The 17,309-nt window shown below is 41.9% G+C and overlaps 1 protein-coding gene across 1 annotated transcript in view; it reads right to left on the reverse strand.

Moving 5' to 3' along the window:
- rptor (regulatory associated protein of MTOR, complex 1) overlaps positions 1-17,309 on the reverse strand; it is an 81,822-nt gene that overhangs the window by 38,065 nt on the left and 26,448 nt on the right. The window contains exons 9-13 of the mRNA XM_085778365.1: positions 15,970-16,110; positions 15,147-15,267; positions 13,660-13,800; positions 11,074-11,229; positions 3,426-3,544 (exon numbers count right to left, since the gene is read on the reverse strand). Of these exons, the coding sequence (XP_085634491.1) occupies positions 3,426-3,544; positions 11,074-11,229; positions 13,660-13,800; positions 15,147-15,267; positions 15,970-16,110 (678 nt within the window). The remainder of the gene's footprint in view (positions 1-3,425; positions 3,545-11,073; positions 11,230-13,659; positions 13,801-15,146; positions 15,268-15,969; positions 16,111-17,309) is intronic.

The following is a 17,309-nucleotide window of genomic DNA, read 5'->3' on the forward strand; positions in this document are numbered from 1 at the left end:
CAGTTAAATATCAAATTAGTCCATGAACATTTAAGTCAGTTCTCAATTAAATGGTAAACATTTTGAATCAATCTGTCCATCCTTACAATTGAGAGGACACTCAAACAAGGTACTGAGTCCAGATCAACAGTGTTATAAGTAGGCTATGCACGTCAGACTCTCATGGATGTTGGTGGAGGAGAGACCGGCTTTAAGCTTCATTATGTACCTGAGAAAGATTATTTCACATAAACCTGTTTGTTTGTTCTTGCAGCTTCAACCAACAAATGTAAGACAGTTATAGCACGAGACAGGCCTCAGGTAACAGCTTCACCCTTAATTCGAAACTAATGCACTTGAGAACTTGGTAATGTATAGAGCTGTAGCACACTGGAATGGTCTCCCCCCACACTTACAGTAATACAACTGCTGAATTGCAGAGTTTTAAAAAGAAACTGAAGGAAGCTGTGACATGTCAAGAATATACATTTAGCTCTTTATAATCATGTTACACACAGTTACGTTGAATGACTTCATGTATTTTCTTTAGTGAAGATGCTGTAATGTTTTAATTGTCTCTGATGGGCCCCCAGGAAGAATAGTCTTCATCTCAGTCAAGACTAACGGGATCAACTGAGTCCACCAGCAGAACCCCAAGCCTACCTCTTTTACTGGCACAGCCTGTCTGGCCTGTACGGCCCTGATCACATGACTCCACTAAACCAATGGCTGTGACTGGGGTCATTGAGTGAGTGACACACAACGGGAAACAATCCTCAAGTTGATTAAAGCGAAAGAGGATGCTTTAAAGCTGTCCACTTGTTAAGATGTGTTGAGGTTGTTCATTAATGAGATGGTCAAGTCAAGCTTCACTTTTTACAGTCTGTTATGTAGTTCAACTCATTACAGCTGCTGAAATGATAGAGGAGGAGGATATATATAGCTGCGTGAGTACCATTTCATTTAGTCTTGTTTAGCTTGTCAACCCAAAATGTCTTTGCTTTAAACTTGTGAGCACCTGTAAACATTTGCAGTTTGCAGTTGTATGGCTATGGCCGGTGTGTGTGCAATGGTCTAGCATTGTAGATATTATGTGCGAATGTTTTGTGACCGGTATGTCTGAAATAATGGAGGTATAGTTACTATGTGCGAATGTTTATTGCTGGTTCGTGTGCAATAATTAGTCAGGGTGCGGTTGTATAATACCTGCAGTGTTTGAGTGAGACCGGCAATAGAAACGTGAATATGGATAGAATATTTAGTTGCTATAATATGTGGATAATATACCATGTCGTACTTTAATCTGATGCGCTATCTGATGCAATACACCTGGCACTTTAAACTGATGTGCACTTTAGGGCACCGTGCAATACAACTTGGTACCCATGTACTCCTGCACTCTAGCACTTGTCACTTTGGCCCAGCACTTTTGCACCTTGCACTTTATTTCTCAAACTGTTTAGGTTCCACTACTGGCCTGATTATCTGACCTGTTTTTTATCTTGTTGTCTGCATTGTCATGTCACTTATATAACTGTGTTCTCCTGTCACTGTACTGTTTTTATGTTTTGGGACTCCGGATGGAAATTAGCATCGCTGCTATAATCCGGCACATTTACATGTTTTTATATGTACATTGATGTGCACTGTCCCACCCAAATAAACAAATAAAGTAAAGTAAAAGTAAAGAGATAGTTCAGCGTTTTGGCTAATTCATTCAATCCTATCACCATAATCCCTATAGTCATATAGGCAGGTTCATTACCTTTAATAATGGGTGCATGTTGTTTTGAGATCTGCGGGGCAGAGACGTTAGCTCTTTTTAAAATTTTTAACAATGATGTTGGACTCAGGTCAATGTGACACCACACAAGCCCTGCAGACAGCACAGAAGGTCTGGGGCAGGTACAGTGTGTGATCCAATGACTTTCTCTTTCTCTGCCCTGGGATTATAGCGTGGCTGAAAACCTGTTGGTTCCCATATGCTGCCTGTAACGGTGCTCATTTATGACACTACTCTGTGCTCAGCTGACTTGGAAGAGTCTACTGGTGCACACTCACCAACACCGCAGATGTGTGTTGCGGTGCCACACGGACAGTGTGGTGCATTCGCTGGCAGAGGAGAAGTCTATTGTGTTATATTGTAAATCAAGTCCTGTTGTTTTTTATTGCAGACCAGCAGGGAGCCTTATTGCAGAGATGCTGCTCGTCTGAAGGTAACTGAAGGGACAATTGGTGTTGGTGGTGGGAAACACAAGAAATTTAGCCTCGGGGTTAGGATGGGTGGTGCACTACAGTGGTTATTATGGCTCCTTAAGTTACGGCAGCCTCTTTGCTCCGCTCTGCTCTGCCAAGCCTGCGGGAGTCATTGGCTCTTAATTGCATTTGCACAAAAGTAATGGCCTTTTGGAGGGAGAAAATGCCAGTGGGAGGGAGGGATGTATGTGTGTGTGTGTGTGACTGTGTGTGTGTGTGTGTGTGTGTGTGCTGGAAAGGGATCTTTTTCACAGCATAACCATGTGGTGAAAAAGAAATGACATGCATAAACAGAGACAAATAGGCCTATCATAAGACGGCCATTATATTATGCTCCAGGAAATTAGTTGATGCTCATCTTAAGAATGACTTATAATGAGCGCAGTAGAGCAGCTCATTATAAAAAAATAAAATAAAAAAAATCTTGGATTCTCAACACTGTGAGTAAACCAGCTCTGACAATACTCCTGCAGCTGTTACCTCAACATTCACGTACCACAAGGTTCAGATCACAGCTATTTGTGGGCGTTGTGTTGTGTGTCAATAAAAATTTACATAACAATAAATTTGAATGTTTACTGACAGTCTCTGAAACGTGGATGTATTTGAAGCTTCATTTTTCTGTCAGGTACAAATAAGACTGGTTAACTGACTGACTTTGATTTTATCATTACGTTTTTAACTTGTTTGTGTTTGGGAAGAAGCAGTGACATTCAGACTTTTGATTTAATAGACTCAAATTGCCAGTGGGTGTTAAAGGGATAGTTCAACACTATGGCAAATTGGCCCATTGCCATGATCCGTATAGTCATAGCAGTAGGTTCATTACTTTTAATTGTTGGTGCAAGCTATTTTTAGAACGGCAGAACAGAGCCGCAAGCTGCTCAGAGATACGCTACGAAGGCTAAAAACAGCTTGCACCGACAATTACAGGTAATGAACCTACTCCTAAAACTATAGGGATTATGGCAGTGGGCCAATTTGCCAAAATGTTGAACTATCCCTTTAAGAACATATTCATTTTGGCAACAAAGGATAATTTTAACTTAAAACAAACATTTTTTTAAACATACATTACTATGTAATCACATTTACTCTCCCACTAAATCTATATCGATCCATGTGCACACTTTTTATCTAAAAAAAACACACACACTCCAGCAGCTTGAGAGACTCACACACAGCTGTACCTTGTATGCTATGCTGTTCAGGACCTTCATGGCCAGATCCGACACTTCTGGAAACGGGTCCGCGGCAAGATGTAGCAGCACTCTCCAGATCTGAGTGTAAACACTGTTGAAGGACACGCCTGGAACACACACACAGCACACAGAGGCAACAGGCTGTGAGACAGTTTGTACACAACAGGTTTCACACACATACTATATATACAATAAATGAAAACACATACACACCCACCAGCACACACACACACACACTTCATTGGGGTGCCATCAGAGTTCATTACCAACTGAGTGCTTATACACAATCATCTCATTAGCATCATGCTATCTGCCCCGGTCATTTACCGCTCCTCCAGTTGTTGGGATGTGTTGAGGTGGCAGAGGGAAAATGACCTCCAGTGTCAGGTAATGGAGATCATTAATCAACACCACACACACAACAAGCAGCTGCCTCTCCTCATCCAAGGGAGCCTCACTATGGATGTTAGTAGAAATACAAATGAGGGATGTCACTCTGTTTCTTTTTTCCTCTGACACTTTCCTTAAATCCACTCGTGTTCATCATTTTCATCTTTTAATCCTTCCTGCCTCTCTCTGTCATTGTCTTGAGTCAACCTGTCAGTCACTCTGGTCTTTGTGTTAGCTACAACCTCCTGGTCCTCCAAGCATTCATCCTAATCTTGACTTTCTTCTTTCCTTCTCTTTAAATGTCCCTTTGTCAGTCAGTTTGATTCTGTCGTCCGTCTGTCCTCCCTCTGTGTCCACCGTGGGATGATGATGGGTCATGTCTCCCAACTTTTTTGGCTTCTCATTTTCCTCCCACTTTTGTGGTTTCTCCCTCTCATTTCCTTCAACCCAGGTAGGTGGTCCTGATAACCTCTTATTTCATTTCTATTTTTATTTTTTAATCATCTCCCAACACTTTTGCCCTACACCTCACATTTCCATGAGCAGTGGAACTGTGGTTCCCTTGAGGTGTTGAGGGGAAGTGAAGATTTAAACCTTCTCACAGCTCAGACTCCTCTCCTGAGAGCGCAGAGTCAGTGCACTGGTCCCCAGATTCAAAGATAGGAGACCATGGATGATTCCAAGAGCAGATAGGAGGATGATCAAGGGGGAGGAGGGGGGGCAGGTAGGGTAGACAAAAGGATACAACACAGGACATGGAGGAATCGGGGAAAGGTGAGGAGCAGAGGGGCCAGATGGAGAAAAGAGAAAAGAATAAGATATCTCAGAAGCCTGTGTGCTTTGAGGTGTTGTCAGAGACGGGTCAGAGAGAAAAAAAAGGAGTTGAAGGTGGAACAAAAGGAGAGAAAAAGAGGGAATCCAGGAAAAGTGGAAAGAGATGAAAGGATAAAAAGGGCGAGAGTGACTGATGGAGAAGCAGTGGTTGAGGGAGGTTTATAGGGGTGATCAGGCTGTAGCCTGAGGGGAGGGTATGATTAGTGACAGCTAGCCAGCGTGCTAGCTGCTGCAGTAAACAGCCTGTTGATGAATGTGATAATGTTGCTCTCCCATTTAAGCGCTGCATTACATTACAGGCACACACAAATTATCCCTGCAACAGAAGTCCACAGAAGACGTAAAGACGCTGGATATCAGTCACAGGCCCAGCGCTGCACCAGGGCCTTGTCCTGACTCGTGCAGAGTGAAATGGATGCACAGTAGTAAAGATGTTAACTATTGGCTAAATGAACCACTGCATCACTGTTTTATGGCCTCAGCAATCTGGCAGATAATATAAAATACTTTGAACACTGCATAGTGATTTTTGGAGCTTTAAATGGTTGAGGAATAAAAGTGAAACAGAACATTTTAAGGCAGATAGGAAGCTCCTCAATCAGGCAGATTTTAAATATATTTAACAGGGAGATGTTAGAAGAGTAAGTGGCATCAAATCATATCCGTGATGCTCTTTAAATGGGAGAGTGTAGAAGTGAATCATAAGCCTTTGATGTGACAAAATATAACAAAATATAAATGTCATTACAGATGCAGAAAATGTCTCAGTTAGGCAGTGTTTCCATAGGTGCCTTTATGAGGCACTGTGGCCCAAAGGTTAAAGGGATAGTTCAACATTATGGCAAATTGGCCCTAATTATTGCCATAATCCCTATAGTTTTAGGAGTAGGTTTGTTACCTTTAATTGTAGGTGCAAGCTGTTTTTAGAACGGCGGAGCAGAGCCGCGAGCTGCTCAGAGCTACGCTACGGAGGCTAATGGGATTTCTTGGTTTCCCTCATCAAACTCATCAAATACACAATCCAACAACTCCAAAATGCTCTGGTGGACAAGTTGTGACCTGCACATTCACAACGCTATGAGATAATAACAGAATGTTACAAAACAGCTTGCACTGACAAATAAAGGTAACGAACCTACTCCTAACACTATAGGGATTATGGTAATGGGCCAATTTGCCAAAATGTTGAACTATCCCTTTAAATATCTCCAGGTGCAGATACTCATGGTCGCTGGAGGGTGAACCTGTTAATCTATGGCTACAGTGAGGCTTACCCTTTTGTTTTGACATAATTATTTCAATACCCACAATACATTTGCTCTGTAAGGAGGCCGATCTCAAATATTGTTCACTGAGATGAATTTATCACAAAGTGAGGTAAACATGCCCCCTGGTACTGGAAAAGGACGAATCTCACTGTGATCTGTGGCCCCAATAGAGGAGATGAGTAACAACATACTACTGCATCCGCTGGTAAAAATGTTCACTAGTAAGTAAATGGGTTTAAAAGCTCCTGTGAACCATCAACTTCCACTCATTTCATACAATGAATAACTACAATGCTAATACAATGTTGAAAAGGTGTAATGGGATAAATGTTAGGGCTGCAGCAAGTTAACACTGACATTGTGACAAATAAAACAAATTGAGAGCTGGCCCATATTGATAAAACCATATCTCAATAGACTTAGGAGAAGAGGTGATATATAATTCAATGGAAGCTATAACTATAATATTAAACTACCAACTTGAAATTAAGATCAGTGGCTTCAGACATTAAAACTTTGCACTTAAACAAAAGTAGTTCTTGCACATAAATAAAATAAGTTTACCAAAACCAGCAGCCAATAAAGAAAAGATGTGCACTGTGCCTCTCCGGTCTCTGCAGGTTTTGTGACAGGAACACAAGCCTGTCAACAGTGTGTGGTTTCAGGGATGCCCTGTGGCGTGTCACAGTCTTACCGCCGGTGCTAAACATCCTCTCCGAGGGGAACTGGCGGCTGGGACACAGAGGTATTTTTGCCGACTGGCTGAGCCTTGGGAACATTTCTTTATGAGGCTGCGAGGCAGGTCTGAGAGCAGGACGCTGGTGAAGGCTGCCGCAGTGACAAGGTGTGTGTTAGGACACTGACTGCACTGTGTGTGCACCAATTAACGAGAAAGAGAAAACGTCGCACAACTTCCTGTTTGAATACATTTGGTTTAGATGGCGCTCACCCATCATCAGTAGAACAAACATGGTCATTTCCTACATTTCCTATTAACAGTATTGAATAACTTTATCTTTTTATCCAGTCAATGTGGTTTTCTACACGACCAATACAACCATGTGGAGTTGCCAGTGTGGCTGTTACAGCATAGTCAGATTTGTACAATCTATAGTACGAGGGGATAAACTAACACAGAAAATAATGAATGTAAATCAATAAATCACTGCTGAAACTCTGCCCTCACTCCCACACACTTGTGTTATGCTGCTGCTTCCCAGTGTCCAGCAGCCTCTACATTTAGATTGTATAGTTTTAATACGTCCTACACTGCTATACTAGAATTCTCAGGCAAATTTTTTCCACTGTTTAAACATGGATGTGATGAAGACGGGGATGGATGACAAACAGAGAGAAACGAGTCAATACATTTTTCAAGCGAGATGAAGAACAAAGCCCAAAGCTCTTACGAAAACAACCTCAAACCAAACAGAAGAGAGACGCAAATGAGTAAACAACAAAAAAGTCAGAATGACAAGCCAAGTCTCTGCTGACTTAGATCTGAGTCTAAGTGACAAAGGAAACGTAAATGCCAACATCTGCGCTCTAGTCTGTATCTCAGCCATTTCTCCATGCTCCTGAATATCGCTGCCAGACTCCATTCATCCGCTCTACCCTGCTTGTTTATACATGCAGCTCTATGCGAAAGTGGCGGTTAGAAACTAGCGTGCAGGGAGGCTGGGACTCTTCTCAGCCGCCACAGGGGCACGGCTCAGTGGGAAAAGGGCCAATATGTCTATTAACCTGTTTACATGAGGACCTCATGCCAGGATTAAGCCCACGGGCAGCATGAAAAAGGTTTAATTGCACATTGAATGTTAAATTTGTCAGATAAAAGGCTAATGAGAGAAAATGTTGTGCCAGGTTGTTTTTATTGTTTTTGTTTTTGTTTCATCAAACATTCATTTCCAAGCTTGGTGTCCCATGGTATCCGTGCCCTAAAATTAAAAGTCCTTCTAGAGCATCTGGCTGACGGCGCTGGGTTTTAGTTTGACTATAATTAAATCTGCATCAATTGATTAGATGAGAATATGCATCTAAAATAGGGAGACAAATAATGGACCAAATATTTTGTCACCTTCATGTGCACACAACCATGGAAAATGTGTCCATGTCCATGAGTGCAATGCCATCCAGATTTACAGAGCGGATCGCGTTAAACATTAGATTTAACAGCAGAGGAAATTAGTCTGTTTCCTCAAAGGACCAATAGGAGGCTGAGCAGAGCTTGACCAAGTCAGGTTCACCTAAAATACTGCAACATTAATTTTAAAGGAGACATATTCTGCCCCTTTTCCACAAATCAAAATAGTTCCCAGCCGTCTTAAAGGAGAATTACCGGTCATTTTTGACCCCTAAATCATTTTCCTGATGGTCACCCAGTGTTGGGGGGAGCAAAAAACGTGACTAAAATATATTTAAAAAAAACCATCGAGCAGTGCAGTGGTAATGTCCAAAATATCTTTTATCATTTATTTTTGTAAAGAAATGATCACAACAAGGAAAAAGTGTTTGTTTCTGTGGCGGGGAGCAGGCGCTCTGTGATCGGATAGTAATGTCTTTCCAGGACGTTTCAGAGTTAGGCTGTCTGAGGTGAGTGATTACATGCAAAAACACAAAGTTTATACTGTTTATACTGTACACTACATGAGTTCAGTGGTGTCTCTAAGGATTCCAGTCATGTACCATAGATATTTGATTGTTTTTTTGAGTGTTTGTTGTGGTAAAAAATTGCCCCCATAGTTTAGCGTTGTCGCTATCCTGAGCACCGGGTAGCCATGGTGTAACTCCGGTTTGCCTGCATCAATTTTAGCCGCGTTTTTTGCTCCCCCCAACACTGGGTGACCATCAGGACAACGATTTAGGGGTAAAAAAAAAAAAAAAGGCCGGAATTCTCCTTTAAAGACATGTCTGTGACATGCTTCAGTCAAAATCCCCCAAGGATCAAACATCACAGCTCTTTTCATCCTCTCTAAACAGCCCTGTTCAGAACAGCTGGGTTCAGTGCCTGTCCCTTTAAATGCAAATGAACCACTGCTTGCCCCGCCCCCGGTCTTATGCAGATTCAAATCCTAGTTACATCACTAGAAGACAACTGAGGGCACAGCTCATAAAACCACATGGATTTCAACCTAGGGAGCCTGAAGATTACAGATTTTTTAGTCAATTCTCACATTTTGGGGGCTGAAAAGCAAGACAAACACCTAAATATATGTTAAAGAACCTTCAAAAAGTGATATTTCCATAATATGTCCCTTTAAGAACAGGTTGAAGAGGGTATTTGACTGTGGTTCCTGAACTTACTCTCACGCCAAGTCAGATTCACTTATCCCCAGAGCTCAGGTTTACATTTCCATTTTCTTTTTAACCTAATTTCGACAATGAACACAACAGGGTGGCCCAGGGATTACAATAGGTTTGTCATTTCAAATACTACAACAAAAAAAGAAAAACTAAAAAAGGATTTCCCTTTCCACAGAGCCCTCCCTTGTTCCCAAGGGGAGGGCTCTGTGGAGTGAGTTAATGGCGCTCCTGCTCACACACAAACTGGCTGTCACGATGTGTTGGTGGAGCCTGCCGATCACATGAGTGAGAATACCAGGAAAAGCACTTTAACAGCCCCAGGTGGCTTCCGGGGGGCCCTCCTGCCCCCGTCTGCTCTGCTGTCCTTTACACATCTGCAAACCTTCTTCACACTCCATCTATTCTCAGACTGGGAGCTTCGCCTCGTGTCCCCGCCGTCATCTGAGGGTGGCCTGAGGTCTCTCTCTGTGGTGCCATCCTCTTCCTCATTTATTTCCCTTCATTTCTTTCCAACTGCGGCGCGGTCCTCACGGGAGTGTGTGTTCATGAGATGGCATTTCCTGTGTTGAACCATATAACACACTCCCAGCCGCAGCGTGCAGCCACACCGATGCTGCTACCATCCTCTAAATATGCGATTAGCATATTGTTCACAGAGCTGATTCATTATGCAAAGTTAATATAATCATGGCATAATAAATAAAGAAAATAGATGTTTCTTTTTAAACCCCCATTCTCACAGTTTCAAAAACCACACAGCCTCTACACCATGGCTTTGGGCTTAATACTAAAAGTGACTGAGGTTGTTGTCTCACTCTTTGCTGCATTAATTAGTTTTTTGGCCACTTGGGGGCAGAATTCTACATGTTTGATTTGCTACAGCATTATAAAGTTGATGAGGCGGATGGTGAGACATCCAGCTCTAACAAAGCACATGTAGCACGAGCATGTTCAGGGCCGTTGCTAGGAATTCTGGGCCCCCTGAAAGAATACTAAAGTGGGCCCCTGACTTTTCCACTTTTTTTCTTAGACTACGTATGTATTATAATTTTTTATTTAGCCTACTTTGTTTTGATGCTAATGTAGAATTAATATGAGTATTAGTCAGGGTCTAATGCAGAATAATTCTGTTTTCAAAGATTAGACTACTGGGGGTTTTTGTGGGCCCTACTGGGCGCTGGGTCCCTAGAGTTATCATCATCTTTCTCCCCTATACAACGACCCTGAGCATGTTTCAAAACAACTTGTGGGCTGCAAAAGCAAAAGAAACCCACAACCCAAAGCTAGATGGCAAGGACACAGCAACGACTGGAGACAACTGTCTCTGGGTAAAGACCTCCACATTATATATGATGATTTGAACCATTATTTATGAAAACACAGCAAATCTTTAAGAAGATGAAAAAAGTCAGGTTCAGAGGACAGGCTTATCTGTACGGTCAATGCTATCGTGTTACTTCAGTAATTATATATATATATATATATATATACATGCATGTATATATAGAGGCTGCTAAATCCTACACTTCACATTATGCAACTTGATATTGTCTTCCATTTGACATCCCTTGCCCAGCCGTCCAAACTCCATGTCTCCAGCTGGTAACACAGACTTTCCACAGACCTCACTGAGCTACGACTCAGACACTGTTACACAACTGTCTCCACAGGCTGAGCAGTCCTCATCATGAGCAGCAAATGGATCTTAATGTGTAAAACTAGTAGAGTTGCCCATTTAAAAATTTACACAAATGAGCAGGGAAAAAAAAAGAGTATTATGGGATGAAACACACCGACGGGCCTGGTCGAGTTACAGTACAGCAGGAATGATGAGTCATTACCTATGAGGGAGTTGAGGGACGAATATGAGGACACCCTTCGCATTTTGTCGATGGTTTCGAAGGACAGGATGTACTCGTCGTTGTCCGGGCTCCCCAGGGTGCTGCTGGCGCTGCTGCTGGTGCTCAGGTTACCAGGCGAGAAGGCCGCTGGTCCACCTGAATGAAGGCAAACGACCATATATATGGAAGCATTAGATCCAATCAGTGAGAAAATGAGTGACATAAATGTAATATTGGTTGAAGCAGAGGTGTCTCATATTTTGTTTGGGAAGCACTTTAGCTGCTGTAACAGTGCTATATAAGTAATCTTTACCTCACTTATTACTGTAGTAAAAAGACAAGAACAAGGCCAACAGCCCAATCAAAAACTAATCAAGTGTGAGATTTGTAAGCAGTCCTTCTACTGGAAGCCACCAATCCAACACAAGGACTTGCTCGTAACTTCATTCCATCTGTCAGGCTCAGTCATCTCCTGCTGTAGCTCTGTTTATCACCAAACATTACTCTGACTTAAACAAATGCAGACGCCATGAATCCTCCACGCTGACTGCAGGCTGAGATGTGGAAATGGAGATTGGTGGAGAATGGAAATACTCTCCGCTCGGCTCGTTGATGATAAACACCACCGTGTATTGGAATAAGCAGTCAGAGTAAGAATTAGAAATGGTGTCAGCAGTGGGTTACGCACTTCACCAAGTGCCACTGATTTAGCTCCACTCAGAGTTTGTGCATTACTCAGGCTGGCAGCGCTAGACAGAGGGTGGCCCATCAACTTCAGCTGTCTGACACACTGAGCACTGACATAGGCAGGAGCCAGGAGCCAGGAGCTTAGTGTGGGCAGCAGCAGCAGGTCATGTCACCTGAGTGCTGTGGAGATACAGTAGATGTTTGGGTGGCATGATCATGACCTCAATAGAAAACAAGATTATTTCACTAAATATTCCATTTGTGATTATCATTCAAATCTGATTTAAGAATAAAATAGTTTCACAATAACTCAAACTAATCAAAGACATTTCTTGTGTCCTGTCTTGATTCCACCTCAAGATTTTTCATTTTTTCATTATTGTTTTTCATCATCATCTTATCATTTTCTTGTCTTTACTTGTAACAAATTTGGTTTTTGAATATGTTCTTCATGGGTGAGGTTTTCATATAAGCTCTTTTGGGTTTCATACCTCCCCTTTGCACATTACTACTACTACTACTATTTTAAATTACATGTTCGTGCAAAATAAATAAAATTTAAAAAAAAGAAAAAAATATGTAGTTGAATGTAGATAGAAGGAAAGACAGAGCTGCAAATATGTTCGGGAGCTAGTGAAGAAAAACATAAAAACAAGTATGTCCTTGTTCTCTTTATCTTCCTGTGGTAACAATAGCAGTAAGTGTTTATTGTTTCTATATGTTATATATCTATATTTTTCATCTCATTGAACTGGTCATGTCTCAGCCTCCATGACAGATAGATATTAGATATTATAGATATTTCCTGCTCATAGTGGAGAATAACTGGTGTTCGAGTGCAGACCTGTCCTGTAGTTCAGCACCACGGAGAGCTCCTAGTTCCCTCTAGTGACAGACAGACAGACCGACAGACAGACAGACAGACAGACAGACAGACAGACAGACAGACAGACAGACAGACAGACAGACAGACAGACAGACAGACAGACAGACAGACAGACAGACAGACAGACAGACAGACAGACAGACAGACAGACAACTCTGTGGTTCTTTAACACTTACTGAGCTGATACCAAGGAGCTCAGCAGCACAGGTGTTGTGTTTGTTTCTGCTCTGTTTGTTTGTGGTCAATAACTCAGTAAATATAGAGAACCACTGGTTCACTGAAAGCCAGGGTGGAGGATACTGATGTGGATAGCCGCAGCAGATTAGCACATGTTTTTACATAGAATATACACACAGCCGGTCTACTTCAGTGCACTGTAGTAATGTGTGTTTTTAGGCTGTAACCCAGTGGGACTGTGGCAGGATATCAAGCCTGAGGACAGAGGATCGGAGGTGGAGCTTGTGCAGCATCTCCCAAACATAATAATCCAGATTCTTTTTAGTTATTAGAGGAGCAGAGACTGGAGAGAAAACTTGGATTCGGCTGTGCTCAGAATACATTTTGAAGACTTTGAACTCTGCAATGAAACCATCAAAACAAGTGACTGAAAAATTCATAGGAGACATGAGCCACAGGTGATAGAGCTTGGTTTAAGTGAGGTTTAACTACATGAAATCAATCAGTTGTTGATTTGGAGACCAACATCATGATGGTAATGATTTCACAACTAACGTCTGCAGGTGTAATAGATGATCTGTGTTAGTTCTGGCATCTATCCGCAACACTCACAGCTGGGATGGAATGACTATCACTACAGCAGCATGTGAACTCTGGCTACACCCTCTCAGCCTCATATTAATGCTAACCGAGTTGCATTCAGGAATACCAATGATAGAATGCAGTGGAAAACCTGATAAACCCCTCTACTGGTGTCTCACTGGATCGATTGCTTTCACTCAGCTGACGTCTTTGTCTCTATTCGCCCCCATCACTGTCACATCACTGTCTCCTACCCTCTTCATTGAGATTGAGGTTCTGCAGGCTCTTGTTCAGGTTACGGGCAGTAGTAACAGCTCGGATGTTGGTGTAAGAGTTGACTGATCGCAGGCGGGGGATGGCCGGGCTGTCCCTCACTGGAGTCAGGTTCCCAGGCTCTGGAAACACACGAACACGCACACGCAAGCTTTGAGAATGAAAAACACTTTGTGAACAGAGTGGATTCATTCAAGGGACAGCTTCAATGACACCTTCAAAGCTATTTAAGTATTACCAATTTGTCTATAAACCAGCAATTGCCTCTGTAGACACTTGATTATGATTAAATGCAGTGATGACTGGTATGAGGTGCCCGATGAACGACTTTACCTATTATTGAGATTTTAAAAGCACAATGAGAACAAGGCAGTTTGGAGAGAGGCATTCTTGAAATCCTTCAACAAGAAAATGAATCCTCATGATGTCTAAGTGACAGACGTGAGCTGCCTTCAGACAGACTGAAGGAGTTTGACTGAGTCCAAACACTTGAACAGGAATTTTCTGTGTAGAACAATATGATTCTGTCTGATCTACAAATATTTTATTTAACTGATGTTTTTCCCCATCATGGTCTGCCTTTCATGTGGTTGAAAGAGCTCATGTTTTATGTTGAATTCAAAAATACACACTTTTCACACTTTCTATGTGCACTTTTTATTTTTTGGGTCAAAATGTTACCTGGAATAACCTCTCAGTCACAATTAGGGAGAGCACCACTTTTACCATGTTCAAGGGAAACCTAAAAGCATGGTTACAAGCAAACCAGACATGCGACTACCTGTAACCTGTATATATAACAACTGCCGGGGCACCATTAGAGTTTTTATTTTTCAGTTAATTGTACCCATATTTTTGTGTATGTCATTTTGGTTTTAGTAGTACTTAGATAATACAATTAGTATTACATTTGTGCAATTATCTACACACTTCTGCTTGTGAAACTGGGTGTAATGGGCATCGCGCAATACAACCTGGTACCTATGTACTTTTGAACTTGTCACTTTAACCCAGCACTTATGCACTTTATCTCCGAGAACAAAACTCTTATGGTCCCCCTACCTGTGGAAGTGTTTGTCAATATGTTCTTAATTGTCATAGTTGCCTTTTCGTCTTTTCGTGTTGTCTACATTATTATGTGTACTGTCATTGAACTGTTTTTTATGGGACTCCGGACGGAAATTAGCACCTTACTACGGCACATTTACATGTTTTTGTCCATTAATGTGCACTGTCCCATCCAAATAAACAAACAAACAAAAACTGTAGAATTTAATGGTTAGAAAAAAATCATTCAAACCAAAAGATGACTTTCCGCTAGTTTCTGCTGGGTGTCTCAAACACACTTCTTTGCTACGGTGCTAACGGATGATGTAGTCATTCATCTTCATCTACTTGGCCTACTTCTAATTCTGTCTGCTTGTTCTAAATCCAGTCATTTGCAGATACAAACTCTGTGTGTGTTTACCTGCTGTGTTGGCTGGTGACGGCACGGTGTAGTTCTTCTCTTCTTCTATAAACTGAAGGGCGACTGTACAGAAGTTGCTTTCATACTGGACCACCAGGTGACTCAGAGCGACGACCAACTCCTGACAAAACATGGTACACAGAAACATTCTAATCAAGGATTGTTCACGCCAGATATAAACCTTATCCATGTACACTCTTCTATGATCCCACCAGCATCATGAAACTGGAGCTCTAACCATGACAATATGAAAATGAATTAACCTTTACACTACACTATGTATCAGTCTACTGCGTCAGACTGATACGTTGCCTACAGAGCTGCAGAAAGGAGGTGATTAACTGAGCTCAACATAAAAAAAAGGAAAGCATCAGCTTTAAATTGACTGATTATCCTGTTGTATCTTCAGGTTAATGAATACAGAGATGAAGGGAAGTTGTGGTTTTATAGGTGGTCACAGCAACAGCTGGGTCCAGCTGTTGGTCTTCATGCTCAGATAATTACTTCCTAATCGCAGCTCTGCACTCCAGAGATCTTCTCATGTAACTCTCTGGGAAAAAACGCAAATGATTTTATTTCCTAAAACTTTGAACTGCAGCTTCTAAGAGCCCCAGCACATCTCTGCCAGTGAATTCAATTGAATTAATACCAAGTCCTTCTGCTGCATTACATTATCTGGATCACATCAGCATAACAGCTCTTAGCTGCTCTGCAGTGGAGCAGTCCATGCTCTTCCACTATTTTCACTAGTAATAGTTTCTGTTTCTGTACGATAGAAGTTCTAAGTGTTTTGTGTGGGTGGGTGTGTGGGCGATGCAGTGACCTTGCGGACAACGGGGCTGCCATCGTTGATGAGCTGGGCCAGCATCATGGCCACGTTATGGTCAATGGTGGTGGAGTGGTCCGTCCTCTCCGCAGAGTTCCCCACGAAAGTCCCCAGAGCGAAGACAGCTGCACACCTCACCTGCAGCAACACACACAGTCACACACTCAGCTTTCTCCAATACATACAAAAATAAGGTTAAAACCTGAGACGGCTCATTCTAATCTCCTTCATCTCCCTTTAGCACACAGTTTGTGGCCATCTACCTTGAAGCCCTGCTTGCCAGACTTATTCAGTGGATGAAAGTTTCAGAGATAATTACGGTTCATTTTTCTCTTAGAGCATTACCATGAAATGCAGAGGAGATTATCAGTGCTGTGTGCCTTGGTGAGCTGCTTTTTTGTCTTCACTGGATGTGTAATCCACATTTGCCAATGCATTTTAGTTTTTCCAGGAGGGATTGGACTCACAAACTGAACTAAATTACAGCAAAACAATGAATATTTATTTGTGTTGTTTATCGTGGCTACAGAAAAACATTTTTGCAGACATCAGGATGCATCGTCACAACCGTCTTTAAATCTTGTGATGCAGCATTAGCGCAGCAGAGAGCTGCTTTGACGTTGTTTGCTTTGCTCTAATTAAAACAATCGGCTGAAACATTTCAGATGAACATGTTGTAATTTTCTTCCTAAAACCTGGATTAAAAGAAAGTCATGAAAGCACTGTGACTTGAAGGCTAATGAGAAAACAAGAATGAAACACTGGTAAATATGTCAATCTTTATCACTTATACACTTTACACATCTGTGTATGCACTGGTGTACGTATGTTAGTTGGAATACCATGACCAACTCTATAGTCCTGCACAACAGTCCTTCATGCACACTCCTTTACAGCCATGTGCAGGAACTCTTTATATTCTGCCACTTTTCCACAAATTAAAATAGGTCCCAGGTGTCTTAAAGACATGTCTGTGACATGCTTCGGTCAAAAAACCTGAAGGATCAAACTTCACAGCTCTTTTCATCCTCTCTAAACAGCCCTGTTCAGAATGGCTGGTTTCAGTGCCTGTCCCTTTAAATGCAAATGAACCACTGCTTGCCCCGCCCCTTCTACTGCTACCAGGTAGGGGCGGGATTATGCAAATTCAAAAACTAGCTGCATCATTGCCAGATAACTGAGGGAACAGCTCGTAAAATCCCCGATTTCAACCGAGGGAGCCTGAAGGTTACAGATTTCTTTGTCAATTTCTCACATTAATCAACTTCTCACATATGTTAGCACAGCCTTCTAAAAGAAATATTTCCATAATATGCCCCCTTTAAAGTGAAGGTCAC

Source organism: Trachurus japonicus, chromosome 1, assembly GCF_045865225.1.
Source record: "Trachurus japonicus isolate A0001 chromosome 1, Traja_1.0".
Classification (NCBI taxonomy): domain Eukaryota; kingdom Metazoa; phylum Chordata; class Actinopteri; order Carangiformes; family Carangidae; genus Trachurus; species Trachurus japonicus.